The following is a 15,711-nucleotide window of genomic DNA, read 5'->3' on the forward strand; positions in this document are numbered from 1 at the left end:
CTGGAAACTTAAAATTGATGATAGAAATAAAGCCATGGAAGCCCCTGAAGAAAAGGTGTGACTTTAGCATTAAAAGACAGTGAACTCGTGTATGTTTTAACAAAATTTTATTTAAATGTTATACATAAAATTTAGCTTCTTTTTTTATTCAGCTAAACAAATATTTATATATTGTGTATTTTATAAAAAAAAGAAACATTTCAGACATTTTTAAATAGTATTATTTCTTCTTATTTACAATTCAAAACAAAACAGGAAATAATAACAGTACCAATGCAGTTTGAATTATAAAAATGTTACAAAACATTAGCTTTTGTTGGTTGCGTTTGAAAATTGCGAAGCTGATATTTCCGGAACGTTAGCAAGCATACAAAGTAGCAGTGTGAGGTTGCTCTACATTCAAATAAGAACAAGAGGTGCGTCCAACTCCTCACATTCTTAGTTTTTAAATCCCTGTTTTGAAATGTTTTTTTTCTTCACATTGTTTATCTTTACACTCATTAACAGTTTGAAAGACAACAGCCGATGTGAAAATCATAATGCACCAAAAGGTTTTACTTTTCACATCCAGCTGAACGCACCTCAAGCTCATTAAGGACACTGTTGTCTAAAGGGGTCAAGGTTGTTGAGAGAAGGCGTGTGTGTTTGCTTGAATGTGTGTGTGTGTGTGTAAGTTAATGAATTACTTTGCAGGGTAGAAAAATTCATACAACACGAGGATCAAGTCTCTAAAACCAAATAAAAAAAAAAAACAGAAGCTATAATCCAGCAGCCTAGCCTCTACTGTAGACGGTCAAAGTTCAAAAACAGGACAACAGACTACCACAACCACAGTCTACACACTTTTTCCCCTTGTTTTCTCTACATTACCCATCGGTCACAGTTCCACAAGTCCAAAAAACCACAGTCAGAAACAAAGAAATGAGCCAAGCAGAAGCTCAAACTGGCACAAGGAATCTCTGAAGAGTCTAGTGGTCACTCAGTAGGTGCTGTGGCGCTCCGTTCCTGGTTGTCTTGTGTGAGGAATCTGGACAAGAGCGAGAATAATAAGCTCACATTGGAAAAGGGTAGATGCAAAAGAAAAGACTGACTGCGAGGGACGGACTGTGGTTGTGGGAAAAGCCAAACCAAATGGATGTATTTCAAAAAACCTGATGACACAGCACATCTGGTGTGGAAAGACTGAGCAGAGAACTGGCAGACAGAGCATGTATTGATATGCCAAGCTGTTTTAACATTTAATAAGTAGCGGTACTTGTAATTGTAGAGATCTATAATTCAATTTTGACATGTAATTCCAAATCCACATACAGTATCCATGTAATTTTGACTAGTTGCAATTCTAATTATTGATATCTACAATTCTATTCTGACTAGTAACACTATTAATTGTAGATATCAACAATTCAATTCTCACGAGTGAAAATCACCATTGTAGATATCTGAAACTTCATTCCAACTAGTCAAAATGTCCCATTGACTTCCATTCAAATTTAATTTCAGATATCTACAATTCAATTTTGACATGTTACAATTCCAAGGCCACACATCCATTATATCATGTTGACTAGTTGCAATAGCAATTGTTGATATCTACAATTCTATTCCCACTTGTCATAATGTTAATTGTAGATATCAACAATTGTTCTTACATTTCAGATATCATAAATTGAATTTTAGATATCGATCATTTAATTCTGACTAGTCAGAATTAAATGACTGATATGTCAGCTTGGGAGTGTAACTCGTGAGAATGTAGTTTCAGGTATCAGGATTTGCATTTCAGATATCTACAATATAATTGTTACTAGTAACAACTTTCTTCTACATATCTAAAATTCCTTATATAACTAGTCAGAATTGAATTATAAATATCAAAAAAGAGACTTTCCACTAGTTAAAATAACATATCCCATTAAACCCACAGCCATGTCATGAAGCTATAGTGACTAAAAAGGGCTGAAAATTAAAATGAAAAAAGCAGCAATAGAAATCCATGCAAATGGCAGAAAATGTACCATATCCATGCAACTGGAATGGTAAAGCAGCCAAAAAAACAAGAGTAAGAAGAAGCCACAGTTTGGTAAATGAAAAGGTCTGGAGAGTCAGGGGCTGTTGTAGAGCGAGACCTGTTCATTCATGATGCTGCACAGCTCGGTCAGCATGTCCCTGTAGTGAGCTCGCATCTCCTCCTGGTATTCCAGCTGGTCCTCCTTAATCAGACGCTCATTCACATCCAACGCCTGACCACACGCTTCTGCAAACTGCCTGCAGGGTTGTTAAAGGACGGATTAGCTGTAGGATGTCAATGCATTCACTGAAGTTCAGTCTTCTGTCCAGCCTTTTAAAGCTTCTGTAAATTATGCAGGACTTATAATCAGGAAGTAGCAGCCACAGGAATAAGGTGTATCTAAATTTATGAAATTCATACATTCATATAATTAATTTAAAACCCAGCTAAGAAAATGGCTTTTGAATAATCAGATCTGCAATTATCAGCCCTGATAGTCATGAGTTCTCTTGCATTTTATTTTATTAATATATTTCAATTATATTTAGAACATTTGAATGAAATTGAATTATCGATTTAGATTTGAGCCAATATACACACTTATCTGAAACATAAATACACACTGGAAAAGGTTCATTCATGTTAAAATTTGATAGTTGGGCAGAAAGGCTACCGACATTCTTCACAGAGGAACATGAACTACTTTAATGAAACTGACTTTTAAACTTTCTAGGAAGATGAAGTATAAAGTTTTTATAAATGTTTTAGGCTGTTTTATTTTTTATTGTACTAATGTTGATAGATTTTGTTTTTAGGGGGACTTTTACCAGCTGTCCAGGGACAGCAGATGAAAATGAGACATTAAAGGAGCCTAGGGCAGGATCTAGAAATCAGATTCCATAGTGACACCACAGTGGTTAGATTAACTGCAGCCATCAGCCAAGCCGCCGCGGGGGAGTGCATCAACTGTTTATAGCTGATGCTAGAGGATGGATGCCCGACCGAACCCTGACGGCACCGGACGGGTCGGGTTCGGACAGATATTTAGTACTAGTGTTGGGGTTTGGTCACAGTGTCGTTTGCACGCAGCGTTCTTCCTTTCCTGCTGCAGCTGCTACAGCTGCTATAGACCTGTAGAATGCAGCTTAAACTGTATAACAGTGAGAGCTGTGATCCACGGGGCAAGAACAATGGAGCAGAGGACACATTTAAAGGAATACACTGTTGAAACAGTCCTTTTTCTGCCCAATAACACGGATTATCCTTACCCTTAGGTCACTTGAGTGCACTGCGCCTGTTTATGTTTGACGTTCGCTTGTTACCCGTGCACTGATCTGATATTAACAGTTGTTTGTTAATAAAATTGCTACTTACCACTAAAACAAACAAAAATATGTAATTTCTTTGATTAAAAAAAATGAGGTTCTTACTGAAGAAAATGTGGCCCAATCCGCACTTCAACTGTGACACGGTTATTTATTTACACGCCGTTCATGTGACGGTTTACTGCAAGACCTGTGCACATGCCTCTGCATACGTCTGTGGAACTAAACGGTAGTTTAGTCCACTGTGCTTGTCTTATTTCAGTCTCCAAGCGCACCAGCGTCATTTGATGTCACGTCTGCAGAACTGCGCGGGAAATTCTCAACCCAGAACAGCATTACAAAATGTATCACACAATCTTTTCAAGGCAATAACGAGAAACGTCTGTTGGCTCATTCTCTTTGGTTTAGAGCACTTCATCACACATTAGCATTAAAAAAAACTTAAAATGATTGTTTATTTTTTTTCAAATCCTGCCCTATGCTTCTTTAAACTATAATTTACTGTAATGTTGATGAATGCACATTGTCCCTGTCAAATAAGCAATAAATAAATAAAATAAATACACTTTTCAGAGAATCATTTTACCTGAAAATCTCCTTCAGAAGTTTCACCTGGTTGTCCGGATATTTCTTAGCATTCTTCTCCTCCAAAAAGGCCCTTGCATAGGCCATAGGACCTGCATTTACCTGTGTTTGGATGATTGCGCTGAGATTTACTAAAGAACAAACAAACAGCCAACCCAACTGTAAGAGGTTTATTTCACACGACTCCTCACCTTGACACTGACGCTGCCCTGCAGTTTTAGCTGCAGCCGGATCATGTCTACCTCCTCCATGTTACAGAGCTGATTGAGCTCAGAGACTTTACGAGACATCTCATCGATGGCCACTTCGATGGGGTTCATCTCTGTGCTTTGCTGCTCCACCACCTGGATACGCTTCTTCAGGTATGGAAAGCTGGAACACGCTGAAGAGAATCCAAAGATAAAGATTAAAATGACCTTTATTAGTCCCACAAAAGGGGACATTTGCACAGTTTCAGCAGCAGATAAATAGAATAAAATAAAATAAAATAAAGCAGCATAATAAAAAATAGAAGATAAATACTGTACACACAGGGGGCTGTACACCGTACAGAGAGAAAAAGGAAATACGTGGCAAGAAAGGAACATTGCACAATAAAAACAGAATATATAGACAATATAAAAACAAAATATATACATACACACACTAAACTAGCGCACTGTCGGTGGATTAGCTGCCAATGTGCTGGTTATAGACTCTGACAGCTGACAAAAGAGTTTAAGCTTTTCTCAGTCACAAGAAGCAGTTGTCGCAGCTCGTGATCTGTTAAATAGTACATGTCGTGTTTATAACATCAATCGTGTTTTATGTTTATGTGTTTCCTAATAAAACCACCTATTTTTCCAAAAGGTTCTATTTCTTAAAATAAACCAATATGGAATCAGCCATGTTTGGCTGGATGTGACGAAGCACAGTTGTTTCAGGGGCCGTGTTTTGCTTTAGCTTTTACCTTCTTATAGTGATTTCATTTATTGCTACAGAAAAGACAAGAATGTGTCTTGGAGGCTTGTTTGATTAGTCTGGCACTGTTTTGTGAATCAGAGCAGCATTATTTAATCAATGACCAGCTGCAGAACGCTCTGCATGACTAGAGTGAGCAGGGATCAGATGTCCTGGCTCAGGACACAGAGTAGATTTTCTAGTGATTCCCAGAAGGAAATTTCCACCAGAGACCTGTGCAATGGCTAACTCGAAGGCCAGTCCAACATAATGTTAAGTTGTATTGTAATTAAGCCATAATAGATGATAGTGCTTCTATACATCAGTTCTACAAGCACATTTTTATCAGTTAACATTAAAGCAGAACTAAGTAACTTGCGCTCCCTGTAAAGGTCCCTTTTGGTTATGTCACTGACGTAAAAACACCGCGCCGCCTGCCCCTCCCCACAGTAATATGCGCACATTTGCTCTCCCAAGACAGTAGCAACCGATCACTGAAAAATCCTAATACAACAGTAAGGCTGCTTTCACACATGTGACCATGTGAACAGTATGAGGAAGAGAGACAAGTAAAATAAATGAATGATGTGGGAGAAAAACAGAAGGGAGTGTGGAAATGTGTGTGATGTGTTTGTTTGTGTGCTGACAAAGCGGCTCTGAAAATGGATAGATAGATAGATGGATATTTGTGTGTGTGCTGCCTGATGGAGCGCTGGGTTGTGAGTGTGTGTGCGTGCCTGATGCCGCGACAACAGTGTGTGTGATTGCTGTGTGTTGCTGCTGAGCTGTCACTGCATGGAGTTGCTCCGTTCCTCGGACAAAGGTCTTCTCAACCATTTTTTTACTGGCTCTGCCATGATATGAGTTAGAGAAAATTGAATTTGTAGATAACCGTGTCCAGCCTCGTGGTCATAATCTAGCATTAGTCTGTATTGGGCTGCCGTAAAGCAGTACGTCTTGCCACCGGGTCGGAGACAGGAAAGTTGCAAGTGTGGTTTTCTAGCCAGAGGCAGCAGGGGGAGATGAAAGACCCCCCAATCACCCCATAAACACTTGTATTACCCTCACAGGGACTATGAGAAGGATTTATTAACGTGAAAAAAATACTTAGTTCTGCTTTAATAAGTGACAAGAGATTACGATTGATTTGTTTATTTAATCATCAATCATCCGTCAACAAAAATAGTTCCACAAGTGGAGACCACGGTGTACTGCTGTGTAGTTTTCCCAAGATGTAACAGTAATTAACAGCATTTGGATCAGCTGTATAGGGGAGTGATATGTTCTGTTGTTTCTCTATATCAGCACTCTTGTAATGTCTGCTATCCAATCAAATTACTTGGTCGCAACTAACTGTTGTATGATTGTAATTATTAACTGAGGAGGAGGTAAGATAGCACCGACCATTCCTTCGAGAGGAGCAGATATTTTGTACTCATGGCTGTTTGACAAAGACCTATGAATGCCTTACCTTACTAAACCTCTAGTATCTATACGATCGAGTGTGCAGGTAAAGTTCACCACAGGTGCCTTTAAAGTGTGTGGGACTAAATGTTGACTCACTCGTCAGTATTGTGCGTCTCTTGCATTGCTCCTCCACATCTCCATGTTTCTTTCCCGACAGAGTGAATGGCGTCTCGAACACAAAGCGATTAATGTTGTGATGCCTCTCGAAGTCGGTCCTTTTGTCCTGTTGTTCTTTCTCATCAAAGAAGGGTACCACATAAGTTACCTGTATGTAGGCAAACTTAGGGTCCAAGTCTTTGGGGTTCACCTGCGTTTTGCAATGTACCAAAATGCAACAAACAAGCAAAATAATAAGAAGAAGAATGTGCTTTATGTAGTAGTAAAAGCCTAGGCCCTAGGGCAATGGAGTCTACACTTAAAAGCTGGTCATTATTCAGTCACCTTATTAGAGTCCTGGATCATCTTCACATTATCAGCTCCGAACTTGTCTGAGTAGAGTTTCAGTAATCTTTGTGAGATCTCAGACAGCGCTGTCAGCTTTGGCTCCTTGTAGATGAACTCTTTGCTTTCTTCCTCCTCAAAGAAACCCTAAAACATATTGTACATACAAGGGCACAACAATTAACAGAATCCAATAGAAATGAAATGTAAAGTTTATGTGTGATGTGGTTTTGTTTCGCTCCCTTGTGCTTTTTTGAGCCACAGGTGGTAATACAAATATGGCCGTTTTTGTTAGAAAGACTGAGCAATAACAGAATGTTGCTTTTAAGTTGTGGATCACAGCAAGCAGGGGTCGTTTAGCTCAGATGTAAAATGTTAAATATGAATTCATTTAGAAGTTTCCTCCTGACACCTGTTGTGGCTTAACAAAAACAATTCTATTTAAAAGCAGCTTTTGAATTGGGTATAATGGGAAGTAAAATGGACCACAGCAAGCTTGTGACAAACCCTTTTAAAGGCAAAAACACGCAATGTTAATATTGGTTGAAGGGGAAAAGAGGGGAAAAAGAGGTTAGCACAGAGGATTATGGAAAAACATACACAAAACTTACCGCAACCTTGACCAAATATAACAAAAAGGAAGAAAAGAGCAGATACAAGCATTAAGAAGAGAGACTGAGACAGTGAAACTGGCCTCACTTTTTAATGCTGTGCTTCATTGACAATATGCTGCAACTTTCATAAACCATCATAATCATTCACTTACTATCCTTTTTATTTATCTATCTGAGACAGCGTTTGTGCATTATACCAGTGGTTCTCAAACTGGGGGACATGACGTTATGACAAGAACAGCCTTGCTAAACCTTGGGGGTAAAAATAGAAAGAAAAAAAACTTTGTGCTAAAATAACATTATTATTACTGTTCTAAAATATGTGACGGCACATTTTAAATTATTTTCATTTTGTTTTGAAGAAGAATAATTACACATTTTCACCTTTTTCAATAAGGGTTAAAAAATTTTTTTTTACCCATTTTGTTGAAAAGGAGGGAAAAGGTTTGAAAACCACTGCAATATTATGCATTGACTAAGAAATATACAATAAAACATGTGAGGGACCCTTAGTCTTTGGAAAAACACTGACTTACATACAAAGAAGTTCAAATTTCTCCAATATTCCAAACTTTATCTCCATAATGTTTTAAAGATAGGTAGTATATCAGAATGTAAAATAATAGAGAGGAGCAACAAATCATTCATTTAGTATTGGGTGAGTTATTATTGCGTTTTCACATATTAAATCAGGCCAAATTCACATATTTGTTGAACATCTTGAAATACAGAAACAGATCTTTTTTAAATATCCCTTTAATCTAACAAAATGTTTGAATTCCCATTATATGTAGTGTGTAAATTATACTGCGTCAGTGCTCACCTGGCCATAAAAAGCTACACGGTAGTAGCGACCAAAGAGCCGCTTCTCAGAGTTCACCACCTCCGTCACCTTCAGGTAGGAGCGATGGATGTCATAGTAGAGCTCTGATAACCTCTGAGAACACACAAACACTCAAGGTTTAATGTCCACTCATAACACGTATACGCCTTAATTCATTTACACATACAGGACCAGGTTTTACCTTAAAATCTCTTCTCTTTTCAAAGACGACAATCACAGGCTTGTTGATGTCAGCGATGAGCTCGTAGCGCTCTGATTTCCACAGGTAGTCCACGCAAAGCTCCAGCTGCTCCACCAGGGTGTCCTAGGGCCATTACATCACATGTGGTGGGTTTAAAAACCACAATAACAACACTAACTTCCTAAAAAGATAACAATATATTCAATCAGAATCACAATCAGAATGTTTTATTGCCATTGTTGATGAACAGAATTCACAACTAGGAATTTGCTTTGGCGCACAGGTGCTTAAAAATGGTGCTATACTGGCTCCCAGTCAGCCTCAGAATAGACTTTAAAGTTCTGCTGCTGGTGTATAAATCTGTGAATGGGTTTGGTCCAGAATACATCAGTGACATGTTAGTCAGGTATGAACCCAGCAGGTCTCTCAGATCTATGGACACAGATCAGATAGTGGAGCCCAGAGTTCACAGTAAACATGGTGATGCTGCTTTTAGTTGTTATGCTGCAAAGAAGTGGAACAAACTGCCAGCGGAGCTGAAGTCAGTATCTAATGTGAACATTTTTAAATCAAAGTTAAAGGCACTTTTTTTCTCTACTGCATATGATTGAGAGAGAGATTTTTTGTCATGTTGTTGATGTAATGATGATTTTACTGATGATTTTAATTGATTTTACTGATGATTTTAATTGATTTTACTGATGATTTTAAATGTTCTTATTGATTTTAAACAATTGAATGTTTTATCATGTAAAGCACATTGAGTTGCCTTGAGTATGAAATGCGCTATATAAATAAATTTGCCTTGCCTTGCCTATAGCAAACAATAGAATAGATAAAATAAAATAAATAAAATAAATAAAATAAATAAAATAAATAAAATAAATAAAATAAGGCATTCAATAATGAAGAACTGCTATTAATGATGACGGCTAAAAAAATTATATAATAATGAAATAATGTGAGAGGGAGAGAAAATAATTAGATACAAAGTGGAACAACAACAATGAACTGGATCACTTGAGAACGCACCCAAGAAATGTCCCTGAAAAATTGTAAAATTATTGTTTTTGTTTTCTGTTTTTTTTTCCTGTATTTTTGTATTTATTTATTTATTTATTACATTTATAAGTGGTTTGTATGTCATAAATTATAAATAAAAACAAAGTAAAAAAAAAAAAGAAGAAGAAAGGAAATCGAATGTGAGAAGAGTTGTTAGCATGAGACGAGATAATGTACGACCAAATGACAGGATGTGAACATGAAATGGAAAAGTACATGTAGTGAGATGAAGTAGTATTTGAGAGACATGTCTGATCAAAATGAATCAAAATGTACCCCAGAAAAGAAATATGAGATAACTGAGATAACATTAAATGTGAAACTAAATAATTGATTAGACACAAAATATGAAATATCAATGGATGAGATGATATAACGTAAGAAATGAGAATAAATAGAACAGTATGATTGAATGAATGAATTAAATTATATTTCATTGAATCATTCCGTGACCCTAAAAAAAAAAAAAAAAAAGGAGCAAGCGGGTCAGAAAATGGATGGATGGATAATGCTTTTAGATGATCAGATTACAGGTTAATAAACAGGGAGAAGGAATAAAGGTTTGACAAACTCTGACCTCAGTATAGGGTGTGTCTTGTGTCCCTGTGTCTTCCTTCATAGCGCTCTCCTCTTTAACATTAGGGCTGATACACATGAATGCTGCCCAGCCCAATGAGAACGACGCTGGATTCCAAACACATAAAAAAAAAACACCACATCAGCACAATGGAAACATGTTTACCAGAATCTTCCCTCAGATACACATAAAATCAGTTTTGAACAACTATTCTTTAATGAAAGCACAGGGAACAATTTTCGACATCAACGCATTCCGTGAACAGCATTAGAATATTTATCTATTTGTATTCTATTTGTTGGAAAAACAGTGAGAATAAAAAGGCCCCCAAGGCAAGAACGGTGCTCATCGAACACGTATGAAAGTGTGTGGAAAAGACAAACCCACTCCTCTGTCACTCCTAATATCTGCACACCCACAATCACCCCAAACAATGGATCTCTTTTCCTTGTCTTTCTTGACTCCCAGCCCCAGCCCAATCTCCCAGCAGGACCCCAGGCGCACACACTCACTGTCTTGATCTCGCGAGGTAGTTAGTAAGGAGCTACATTTAAACACAGGGCTTTCCTCAGGGGACACACTGGACATCCTGGCCTTGTCAGCTCTCCAGTAGCCTGTTCAGTGGAAGGGGGAGGAGGGAGGTTTACAAAGGTTGTGCCCACTTTTTTTTTTTTTTATTTAACACAAGGCTTGCAAATCAACCATGCTACTGACATGTCCAGCGAGCTGCTGGTCCACAGGCTTAGTGAATAAAGCGCATGCAAGAAAGATGTCAGAAACACGTGGCGAGTGATTGACACGTAAAGGATGGAGGCGAGAGAACGAGCGACATGCCGGCCAGAAAAGTGCAGAAAATATTGGTGTGAGGTTTGAAACAATGCATATGAATTAGATGATGAAAAGATGTTGGCTACAGACAGCAGCCAATGACTTTTATTGTCACATAAAACCCTTTCAGATACAAACATTAACATTCCCTGTGTTATGAATGACTAACAGTGCCACTGTTAGCAGAGAGAAAATGGCTTTCTGGAGATATGATAATAGGGATAGATCTATGAGGCAGGGTTGGGGTCAATTACATTTTTCAGTTACAATTATGTTTCAATTACCCATGTGCAATGACAGTACAATTCGATTATGATTACTGTGACCAGCATTTTTTCCAATTACAATAGATTTTTATCCTCCGAAAGTCAATTACAATTACGTCCTCAATTGCTAAAGTTCAATTACACTTACTGAGCCTTTAATAAATAAACCCCATAAAATGTAACCTTCCATTTGTGTTAGCTTTCTGTTAGCATCTAATATGACAATGGGTTCTAAATCAGCTGTAAAATACACGAAAAACAAATATTTATTTCCTATCTATTGGTTAATTTGTTAGGCTTCCTAATCAATGAAAATATAGGTTTTAATATTTTTGTTGAGGACATATAAGCCTTTATTGTGTCAGTATAATCCATCGATTTCAATTTTTTTTTAATGGTAAAATGTGTGAAAGCTTGATATGAAACATGTTTTATTAATTGTTAACTACATATGTGTAGAACTGTAACATGGTTCCCCAGTTTTGCATTAAATTCAAATTTTGATAGAATTTTCATGGCAATTACAAAGTGAATTACGTAAACTCAAATTACGATTTAATTACGATTACGACAGCAAATCTGCAATTACAGTTATAATTACACCATAATTGTAATAAATCATCAATTACGAGATCACAATTATAATTGACCCCAACCCTGCTATGAGGTTTTCAAAAATGCACAAACAGAGTTGCAATAGCACTGCTTATGCATGGGCTGGCTCACCCATGCAGCAGGAAGCTTAATGATAAATATAGTTGCACGTGTGCACTCACCTCTCCTCTTCAACGATTCAGCGATGAGAGCAGAGATGTGGATGTAGCACATCGCGGCCTTAGTAGGAAAATAAACCACGTCAGTCCCTGACCTGCACACATCTTTGATATTTAGATAATGTCACACAGTCAACCATTCCTGACCTCAGAGAGGTCTCCATTACGGACGTGAACCTTGGCCATGCTCTCCAGCCATGTGCGTCGAAGCTCCGGTGTGCTCGCATAAGAGTTGGCAAGACTGTACTGCAGATCCACCAGCATTTCTGGATCTTTCTCATGCTCTTTCATTTGTGCTGTGGCCATCAGAACAGTTCTGATTCGTTTAGTCAGGTCTTTCACCTCAGCAGGAAAAGGCGTGTTCTGTAACGAAACGTCAGATGGAAATAAAACACTGCAAACAGGGCAACAACAAAGCCATTTTCTTAGCAATGAACCAGCTTTACCTTAAGTACTGCATCTCCATTGGCAAAGTTATTAATTATTGCCAAGGACTGTTGAAACCTGGAGCCTCCAATACCAGCATCGGCTATCAACTGGCTCACTGCTTTGATTACCTGAAGGACAGAGAGAAAAAGTATCACTAATTCATTTTAGCAAAAAAAAAAAAAAACGAATTCCCACATTATGTAACAAACTAAGGTATAGCTGTTGTATTTTTTTATTACAATAGAACTAATAAATAATCTTTCAAAAACGGAAAGTTTTTAAAATGAGGGAAATTATGAAATCAGATTTGTGTCTTTATTATTCAATCAAAAAAAATATTTTCAATCATAAAAAATCTAAATCACTTCAATCAAAATAAACCACTTAGATAAAAAAAAAGTGTTCAAATGCAAAAAAATATTTGAGAGCCAAATAGCATTTGAACACTTCATCTTTCTTTGGTCTCTTTTTTTTTTTAAATCACTGTGTTTACTGAGTTTTCATTTGTTTTTCATACATATATAGAAAACAGTCCGTACAGAACATTCAATACAAACCACATTACCCATAACCCCCCACCCTCCCTCCCTCCCTCGCTTTGCCTCCATCCCCCACAGACAGTAAACTACAACATAATAGTAATATTAGTGGTATTGTTAAGTATTCAGTAATGCATTCACTCAAGGAAAATACAAATGACAAAAAGAAAAAGAAAATAAAAATAAAATAATAAAAAATAAAATCAAATCAAATTAAAATAAAATAATAAAAAATCAAATCAAATAAATAAAAATAAAAAATACAAATCAAAATAAAATAATAGCAGTAAAAAAATAAATAAATAATAATAATTGAAATAAAAAGAGAGAAAATAAATATGTAATTTAAGTTAAAGTATAATAGTTGTAAAACCAGGCAGTATACATGCATATATATACTGTACATTTTCTTCCTTTGATTGAAAATAAATACAGTAAACTGTTTTATATTGATTTTTTTTATTTTTTATTGATGTCATCTTTTTTGTATTTGGGCCATATTATGGGAAGTGCATTTGTGTCTTTATTATTCAATCAAAAAATATAACATTTCAATCAAAGAAAAAAAAGTGTTTGAACAGAAAAAAATGTGAGCCCCAAAAAATTGAGTTTCTTTTATTGAAGTGAAAAAAACTCTTACAGCTCTTTGTTTTTACTGAAAGTATTTTTTTTCTTTGATTGAATAATAAAGACTAAATAAAGACGAATTAAGATCACATTGAGATGAATCAGATTAATCAAAGGAAAGATTTGGTGTTATTTATAAAACACCGTATGCTGAGTCATACTGACCTGCAGATGTGAGCGTACGATAGACTTGCCCTTTGTAAACTCAAAGTTTTTCCTCATGACAAAATACAGCAGGGCTGCCGCCTCCATCTGTGTGGAGCTGGATCGATGGTTACAGCACTTGAGGATTTCATAGCACAAGCAGCCACACAGGTCTGCTTTACCCTGGAAAAATGCACCAGGGAACTAGACACACAAAAAAGAGAATAGATATCACATATTAGATCTAAAACACAAGGAGAAAATTATTATTTTTTTAAATACAAAGCATAAATGTTGCACCTTTTGGACAAAAAGCCTGAGTGCAGCAAAAACGTGCCGCAGAGTAGCAGTTGATTGGTTGATTTGAAAGTAAAGCATGTAGGTGTCCAGCACCTTCTTCATCAGTGTGTTCTGTCCATCATCCAGCAACAGCTGCTTCTGAAGGGAAGCAGAAATTACATTTAAGAATGCAATATTGTCGCTGCCACCAGGGAGCAGTATAACCTATAGAGATCACTTTGATAACAGCCATGTGTATTTGAATCTTGGTTGTATAGCATAAATAAATGATGAGAGACCTTGTGATGATGAACAAAAAGCTCCAACACATCCAGAACTGTGAGAGAAACCTCTGTCGACAGGTTGGCCTCGATGTCTGTAGGAGTCAGCGAGTCTCCATCGTGGATAGGTCCGTCTAAAATCAAAGCATACCTATCGTCAATACAAGCAACACGTTCCACTTTGTCCTTGTGTGTGTTTGAATGTAACCTGAGTCCATCATCTGCAGCAGCTTAGGGTTGTTCAGGGCGTTCTTGCCCCTGATGATGGGCATGGTCTGGGAGCGAGCCTGTCGGTGGCCGTCTCCTCCTGATGCCATCCTGGAAGCACCGGCAGGAAGTAAGGCAACAGCACAATTTGAGATACACCATAGAACATTTGTTGAGGACACAAAGCATGGAAAATCACACACTACACCAGATATGAACACATTTATTTTTTTTGTGGCCCCCAAAAGCAAATCCCCCAAAATTGTAATTCCAAAAATACACAAAATGACTCATAACTCATAAAATGACAACAAAGACAGACACAACAACCATTTAAACAAACAAAATGACTACAAAAACACATTGCAGAATAGCTCCAAAGACACATAAACTGTTAACAAAATTACACAAAATGACAGGAAAATACAAAAAACAACAACAAAAATACAGAAAGTGACCCCAAAAAACGCACAAATCGACAACAAAAATGCAGAAAATGACAGAAAAACACACAAAATTACAACAAAAACACAAAAACAAGTACAATACCACACATAATGACTCAAAACACACACAAAATGAGAACAATCAAAACCACAGACAAAGACAAAATTGTATTAATGCACATTTTCGCCATTATTCGAAATGCTGACATAAATGTTGATATTGTGGCCCTCGGATCAGATACAATCACTATGGGGATCAGGTTAAGGAACATGCATTATACAACTATAGTATAATAAGGACACAATGGTCACGTCAATGAAGAAGAAGAAGAAATAAAATATTTCCCAGTGTATGTCAGGTTACATCTGTATTTATGAGTCATTCTATAACTATATAATGAATCCATATTAACTCCGTAAACAAGGCTGGGGTGTTATTCTGGTGGAGGGTGATTACCATTGAGGGAAGAGGCTGGAGGGTTGAGAGGACTGAGGGTGGTTAGAGGACTTCATGGTGCCATTGGCCTGGGTTGACTGGGCCAGTTTTACTGCTGCTGCTAGTTTCCTGTTCACAAGCCAACCACATCAAAGCTAGCATTATAACACTCTTTCAGCAAAATTAGTCTATTATCCTAAAAAAAACAAAAAACGAGTGGCATGTGCAGCTGTTTGAAATGGCCTTACACTTAAGACAAACTGTGACCTTGTTTCATATTTATACCAGCTTGGTCACGTAAGGCTAAATCAAATGCTGAAAGCATTCAGGATCGCCAATTTGACCTTGGTTTGAGGATCAAACAGCTCTTACAGAAAGGCTGGAGGCACAGCGATGTGTCAATGGCTTTA

General features: G+C 37.1%; 1 protein-coding gene across 11 annotated transcripts in view; it reads right to left on the bottom strand.

Moving 5' to 3' along the window:
• Nucleotides 1-226: 226 nt before the first annotated feature.
• dock10 (dedicator of cytokinesis 10) overlaps nt 227-15,711 on the bottom strand; it is a 78,561-nt gene continuing 63,076 nt past the window's right edge. For 5 of the 11 annotated variants that reach the window (XM_028463795.1, XM_028463794.1, XM_028463793.1 and 2 more), the window contains 19 exons: nt 15,323-15,430; nt 14,421-14,530; nt 14,231-14,346; nt 13,953-14,090; nt 13,674-13,856; nt 12,360-12,470; nt 12,061-12,276; nt 11,917-11,974; nt 10,559-10,660; nt 10,047-10,153; nt 8,408-8,530; nt 8,206-8,319; nt 7,380-7,385; nt 6,769-6,915; nt 6,424-6,634; nt 4,113-4,303; nt 3,923-4,023; nt 2,130-2,268; nt 230-1,027 (listed from right to left, as the gene is read on the bottom strand). In XM_028463795.1, the coding sequence (XP_028319596.1) occupies nt 980-1,027; nt 2,130-2,268; nt 3,923-4,023; nt 4,113-4,303; nt 6,424-6,634; nt 6,769-6,915; nt 7,380-7,385; nt 8,206-8,319; nt 8,408-8,530; nt 10,047-10,153; nt 10,559-10,660; nt 11,917-11,974; nt 12,061-12,276; nt 12,360-12,470; nt 13,674-13,856; nt 13,953-14,090; nt 14,231-14,346; nt 14,421-14,530; nt 15,323-15,430 (2,329 nt within the window). In that variant the 3' untranslated portion in view covers nt 230-979. Of the gene's footprint in view, nt 1,365-1,403; nt 2,269-3,922; nt 4,024-4,112; nt 4,304-6,423; nt 6,635-6,768; nt 6,916-7,379; nt 7,386-8,205; nt 8,320-8,407; nt 8,531-10,046; nt 10,154-10,558; nt 10,661-11,916; nt 11,975-12,060; nt 12,277-12,359; nt 12,471-13,673; nt 13,857-13,952; nt 14,091-14,230; nt 14,347-14,420; nt 14,531-15,322; nt 15,431-15,711 lie in introns of all 11 variants that reach the window. The other 6 variants (XR_003675327.1, XM_028463791.1, XM_028463799.1 and 3 more) reach the window with 6 other exon arrangements.

Source organism: Gouania willdenowi, chromosome 13 (assembly GCF_900634775.1).
Source record: "Gouania willdenowi chromosome 13, fGouWil2.1, whole genome shotgun sequence".
Lineage (NCBI taxonomy): Eukaryota > Metazoa > Chordata > Actinopteri > Blenniiformes > Gobiesocidae > Gouania > Gouania willdenowi.